Genomic DNA, 7,220 nt, shown 5'->3' on the forward strand with positions numbered 1-7,220 from the left:
TATTGTAAAGATGTTATTCGTACCCCAGTGAGAATAGATGGTTCCAAATACACAGTAAGTTATTGTAAAGATGTTATTCTTACCCCAGTGAGAATAGATGGTTCCAAATATACAGTAAGTTATTGTAAAGATGTATTCTAAACTGTTCACAAATAATGCATCATCAAGCTTGGCTAAATGTTGAGAAAACATGGAATCCTTAATGCTTGTAAGAACCAAGCAAGAGCAGAATCTGGGAGACAGGCATCATTAAAATGATAGTATTTATAGAAAAGTAGAAAAAATGTAGACATCTTAAAAGCAGTATCTAAGAGTATTAGAAATGAATAAAAAAATGTAGATAATTGGTTTTTATTAATTATTTAAAGACTATGTTGTGTAACAAAGGTTTACTTTTGTTTGATCTTCTGAAGATAAAAATATTCTCAGAAACAACATGTAGTTCCTTTCTTTTCACAAAAACGTAAGCCACTTAAAAATTGTACACATTTTTTACCATTCAACTATAAAGAGATGGAACATAATTATCTTTGACCTGGAACTTTTACAATAAGAAAAGTTGAAAGAACTTAACACGTATTAAATGCTCTTTAATAAGAATTTTTTTAAGATAAATTTTGTTTTTTATGGTATTAAGCAGTAACAAAAAAATTAACTTCCAGCTTGCCAAATTATATTACAACTTTTTTATTATTTAGGAAAGTAATATATTTAAAAGAGAGTTAAAAACAGTCATTGGTTGCTTATGGTGTTAATCATAGCAAATTAATGTTAATTATTCGAAGATGTTGTATGTTACAAGATATTGTATTTGCATAAAATCTGTGGAATTTGAAGAGGTCATCTTAAATATAGGTATTTATAAAGATAGGTTTTAGCCTAAAGAGATAAAAAAAATTTATATTTTTCTTGGAAATACTTAAATAGGGCCTAGAAATGCTTGAATGAATCTATTTCTCCTTTCCTTGGATATAATACAGTTTTAGTGAGTTATGTAATAAGGCAATCAGAAGGATGATGTGTTAAGAGTAAAAAATTAATATAATTCCTTACTTGAATACTAACTTTGTTGATTCTTTTTTTCAAATATATCAGAACAACATTATATTTAGATTGTCATCATCTTTTTCACTCATTGCACCCTTAATGTCAGTCATGGGTTAGTACACCACCAGAGGAAATTCATTAGTATGGAGTTTAGATTGGCAACAGCACTTTAAAAATTGTTATTGAATTTACAATGATACTTTATAGATTATTAGTGACTTGTAATAACAGTTTAAGAATTGTTAGTGATGTGTAACAGCACTTTAAAACTTGTTATTGGATTTACAATGATACTTTATAGATTATTAGTGACTTGTAATAACAGTTTAAGAATTGTTAGTGATGTGTAACAGCAATTTAAAACTTGTTATTGGATTTACAATGATACTTTATAGATTATTAGTGACTTGTAATAACAGTTTAAGAATTGTTAGTGATGTGTAACAGCAATTTAAAACTTGTTATTGGATTTACAATGATACTTTATAGATTATTAGTGACTTGTAATAACAGTTTAAGAATTGTTAGTGATGTGTAACAGCACTTTAAAACTTGTTATTGGATTTACAATGATTCTTTATAGATTATTAGTGACTTGCAATAACAGTTTAAGAATTGTTAGTGATGTATTGTTTATCCATAGTGTATTCCTGCAAGTTTTTTTTTGTTGAAAATGTAATGCTTTCATGATTTTTAGTGCATAAGAAGCTAAAAAGAAATGTAAAATAAGATGATGGTAGAAACATATTTTCATTTAAATGTGAGTAAATATTTTATCTTTTAACATTTCATTGCCCAGGATAATTTTTCTGTGTAAACTTAAGAAGATTTTTTATATATAAGTATCATTTTGAAATAGCACCCGTTAATATAGTATTATATAACGTGTTTTAAGCTGCAGTTTATATATGAAGTTAGGGATGAAAAATCAGTGTTCACTGTGAATAAATTTTGTCTTGCCAACTGTAAAATCCAAAAGTGTTGTAAGAATATGAAATGTTTTGCATGACATTTATTTAAGTGATTGTTACATTGACCCTCAAAAAATCATTGTAATTGAGGTCGCTAGATTTGTCTGGTATGCTTCATCTATGTTTAGTGTAATCATCAAGATGATAATCCACGCTTGGTTTTGATATGCTTTTAGGTTTTAGTTACAGAATACAATGATTTAGGAAATAGTCGCTTCCTTGACCCTCGGAGTCAACAGTCATTTAAGTATGATCATTTAAAAAAAGAACCTACAGAGTTCCAACCTCATGAAACTGATCAAACTGCAGAATCCTGGCGGTCAGCACTAGAGGATGCATGGACTCAGTACACAGAAGACCACTACAGGCATGGAAATTGTTCTGTCTTTGGTCACGGACAGGGTGGCAACATCAGTCTTACTGCTTGTATTGAAGATCATAATTTTCAACCTAAAAACTACTGGTAAAGTCTTATTCTGTTTGCTTTTTTTCATGCTTTGTGCTCTGTTTGTAATAACTGACTTTTTTGTTTTTTGACATAAAAACTTTTCTACCATTATAATAATATGACATTTTTACTTGAAATCTAAGTGAAATCAATAAGGGCAATGTGTAATGGTTGCGTAAAAGAATTGCATACCACTGGATCATCAGCATGCTCGAGGGCTTCTGATCTAAAATTACGGTTTGATCCCTGTGGCAAACAATACCCGTTGTACCTTTTTTTGGCTTGGCTTATCCAAGTGCTCTAAATCAACCATTTTGTGTCCCCCTTAAAAACTCAAGTAAATAGTCCATTTTAAAAAATTTGTGCATGTGTATACTGCAAGAGGGGAAGCTTATATTTGCCATAGCCAGCAACTTCATCTTGTAAACTCCACCTTTTCTTGAATTATTGGATAGCACTATAGTAGATTAACGTTCAACTTAATAGACAATGATAGTATTTGCAGATCATTCAGTTAAAATATAAAAAGGATAGGTTTCTGTACTTTTAAATGGCAACTAGATGATTTTACAATTGGTTAATTCAAACTGTTGTTAAGCTTTAAGTGTGTGTTTTCTATTCCACATGGCTAATATTAACTGTATAAACATAAATTACTTTTGAATATAGTATGAAAACATATTTTGACCCTAGAGTTACTGATAGGAGTCTGTATGGTTCCCATTGGCTTTTTGATGAGATATTTGTTCACTGTATTGTTTGTGGGTCTACGAGATTTCTGGTAACAGGGCCCCTAGCAACATATAACCGTATTGTTTGTGGGTCTACGATATTTCAGGTTACAAGGCCCCTAGCAACATATAACCGTATTGTTTGTGGGTCTACGAGATTTCAGGTTACAAGGCCCCTAGCAACATATAATCGTATTGTTAGTGGGTCTACAAGATTTCGGGTTACAAGGCCCCTAGCAACATATAACCGTATTGTTTGTGGGTCTACGAGATTTCAGGTTACAAGGCCCCTAGCAACATATAATCGTATTGTTAGTGGGTCTACAAGATTTCTGGTAACAGGGCCTCTAGCAACATATAATCGTATTGTTTGTGGGTCTACGAGATTTCAGGTTACAAGGCCCCTAGCAACATATAATCGTATTGTTAGTGGGTCTACGAGATTTCAGGTTACAAGGCCCCTAGCAACATATAACCGTATTGTTTGTGGGTCTACGAGATTTCAGGTTACAAGGCCCTAGACACATATAAGCCCACGATAAAAAACACTATAAAACTACCAACAGTACTACAATTCATTCCACTAATTACTGGTGAGTTTTCCTATGTACTTTACATAGAAAATAAATGATTTAACCTGACTTGTTTAGTCAGTACTTTACACTAAACGTTGTAACAGGCAGAAAACATATAATTACTCAATATGATACAATAAACAAACTCTTCTGATAGTGAATGGTATAAAAGCAAGTCACTAATTTGAGGGTTAATGCTACATAGCCTTATGATATTGCTTTATAGTCTTTCAATAGTTTAAATATTAATCCACGTATCCCATATCCTAGTTATGAGAACCTTTTTGTGAAGTATGAAAGTGATGATACAAAGTTACTAGGAACTCTTATACTTCACAAGTATCAAGCATTCACAGTTTTATAATGAGTAATTTGGTTTCATCTAATAGTTTCAATAACATTAAAAAATGTAGACCTCAGAATGGTGGTATAAATCTACCTAAGAAATTTGTTTGGTTTACCAAATTGTAATCTTATCTATATAAAGATTGTACATTCATTTCACTATTACCAACCAATAAAACTGTTTGGTAAGAGTGCATCCTCGTAATTATGTAGAAATTACACGGGCCTGTGAATGTAAACTTCATAAAAAATTGTTCTTGTTTTAATAACGAATTTTATATAAATCAGCTACGCAGATTGCGAAAATAATATTCATTTTTTTCTATTATGTAAAGATTTTTTACAAATCGAGAAGAAAAACTCTCACTTAGATCAAATTATTATTTCATTTACCACAATGAATATTTTTAATTATTATGTTTGTTAACAAAAATACAAAGAAACTGAAGAAAAGGGAAGAACATTGATGTCAAACAAATTTGCATCCTCATTCATCCTGATTTTTTTGTGAAATCTACATCTTTTAGCCTCAAAACTATGTGTTGTGGTCTTTCTTTTATGTATTGCTTTATGACATTTTGTGAAGAATGTATACGTGATGGAGAAAAATGGATATTATTTTCAGATTCAGTTTACAGGAATTACTGTAGAACATGTAAAAATTTTAAGACAATAAAACCATCAAAGGCCTGTATTATCCATTCACTTCACACTGCTACCAACCAATATAACTGTATGGTAAGAGTACATCCTTGTAATTATGTAGAAGTTGTCCATTCACTTCACACTGCTACCAACCAATATAACTGTATGGTAAGAGTACATCCTTGTAATTATGTAGAAGTTGTCCATTCACTTCACACTGCTACCAACGAATATAACTGTACGGTAAGAGTACATCCTTGTAATTATGTAGAAGTTGTCCATTCACTTGATTTCAACTCAAGTTTTTTTCTTTGCAAAGTATTTCACACAAACAACACTTAACTCACATGTAATTTCTTAATAAAAAAGAAACATTACAATAAATACAATTGCTATATGCTTTCTCAACTTATTTAGGTCTGAAATATGCATGCACAGTTGATTAAAACCGTGTATGCTTATCACTTTGTGAACACACTTTTCTGCATATTTAGCTAATTTTGCTTTCATTACAACTTAGCTTTGCAATAATTTTGATTTCGTTCATATCATAGTCTACTGTAAACATCTTTTACCAACATTTTTCTTTACTACGAGTTTTATTCTTCATTTTGGTGAGTTTCCTTGTTCCAACTCGTAATACTGTTTCACACACTGAACGTTTATAAATATTTGATACTCTGTACTACTTTATGTGTAGTTTAGTAAATAGAGTTACGTCTACATAAGTTTGTCTGACCACATAATTTTTTTTTCAAATAGACCAGGATTTATTGATCTAACACACAATGCCTGCAAGAAGGTGTAGCTTAAATGGCGTGCATGAAACTGATAGAATAAGGAAAATGCAGGTGAAGGGCATGAGAACTATCATAAATGTTTTGTGGATAGCTGCTAGTCTTAAAGAAACATGTCTGTATCTTAACCAGAGTTTGAAATTTAGGAGCTTAATATCAGTTAGCTTCCTTTAAATGTGTATTTATAGTGAAGTGTCAGTTAAGCCTTGGGAAAAAATCACAAAGTTTTTGAGCACATTTGATCAATGTTTTCGTAAAGTGATGTCAGTAAAAGTGTAGTTATTGTTATTTAAAGATATATACATATACCAATATTGTTTTCAGAACACTTGTATATTATTGATGCTTCCTGATAAGCAGGTAATATTAAGTGGATCTAAATTAATTAATTTTGGTTAAAATCTGTTGTCAGTTTTACTTTAAGATAGCATGTAGGTTGTTATTGAAATGTGTAGAAATATATGGACTGTTGTTTTTAATTCTTATTCAATATTTTAGAAATTTTTGCCGTATCATATGTTTCTGATGATAATTAGTTAATAAGGAACGAAACTATCGTATGAAAAACAAGGCAAATACACAGTAAAAATAGTTATTCTCAGATGTATTCATATTCTGAAAACATTTACAATGATATTTTATTATTTTCATATAGGAATGGGCGCTGGCGCTCAGTCTGGACAGTCACTTTTCCCCCTGTACCAGGAACTGTTGAATTACAAGGACTTGTTAAAGTACAGGTGAACATGAAATATTTTGTTACATAATGTTTTCACTGACATAGAAAAAGGCACGTGGCTTATAACAAAGCTAAGCTCTTCATAATGTAAATAATGGAAAAATAATTGAAGTGTACATAAAACAAAATTCTTATTATCAGAACCTTAATAAAGCAGGGAAATTTCTGTTCTTGTTAACCTTTTCCTTAGTATTAAAGGCATATCAAGATGTGACATGTAACTACAGAATTTTTCAGTGTTTCATAACATAACATAAAATGTGCAGAACTTTATTTTCCAACACATACTTCCACTGAACAAACACGTCCCTTCATACTAGACCGGGCCAGAAAACTCATAAAATCTTCTTTGCTATTATAATATAAATATATTATTGAATCATAGCTTGGAGCAGAGGTAAAGTGAAAACTGGAAAACAAGTGTAGAATTCTTAATATCTTTTATTGATTTACAAAAAATTCATTTACAATAAAAATTGTTGAAAATGTGGAAAGAATATACAAAGTTATGGACAAAAAACAATTTTTTGCATATAGATTTTATAAAAATATACAAAGTTTTAGGGTGAGAGTGAATTTATTTTCTATTTTTTAGGTTCATTACTATGAAGATGGAAATGTACAGTTAGTTACTTCTAAAGAAATAAAAGAATCATTATCTATTTCAGTAAGTATTTGCTTGTGTTAATTGTACATTCTACTTTGCTTTAACTTGTATGTTCTTAGAATTATGCACTAGTGAACTGTTTCTGCTACTGGCCAATATACTGAATTCACGTTTTGTTTTACTTATTAACTCTTTCTCAATCATGTTTATAGATATATACACCTGGAAAAAAGTTAAGCACCCCCGTGTTTTTTTCAAGTGATTCAGAATCGACGTTCTTGTGACTGATTATAAATTACCATTCAATCTAAACGT

At 30.4% G+C, this 7,220-nt stretch overlaps 1 protein-coding gene across 1 annotated transcript in view; it reads left to right on the plus strand.

Moving 5' to 3' along the window:
- Positions 1-6,991, plus strand: part of LOC106475795 (F-actin-capping protein subunit alpha-like) — an 8,922-nt gene extending 1,931 nt beyond the window's left edge. The window contains exons 2-5 of the mRNA XM_013936471.2: positions 11-54; positions 2,195-2,481; positions 6,215-6,299; positions 6,894-6,991. Coding sequence (XP_013791925.2) covers positions 11-54; positions 2,195-2,481; positions 6,215-6,299; positions 6,894-6,986 — 509 coding nt within the window. The 3' untranslated portion in view covers positions 6,987-6,991. The remainder of the gene's footprint in view (positions 1-10; positions 55-2,194; positions 2,482-6,214; positions 6,300-6,893) is intronic.
- The last annotated feature ends 229 nt before the right edge of the window (positions 6,992-7,220 follow it).

Source organism: Limulus polyphemus, unplaced genomic scaffold (genome assembly GCF_000517525.1).
Source record: "Limulus polyphemus unplaced genomic scaffold, Limulus_polyphemus-2.1.2 Scaffold9181, whole genome shotgun sequence".
Taxonomy (NCBI): Eukaryota; Metazoa; Arthropoda; class Merostomata; order Xiphosura; family Limulidae; genus Limulus; species Limulus polyphemus.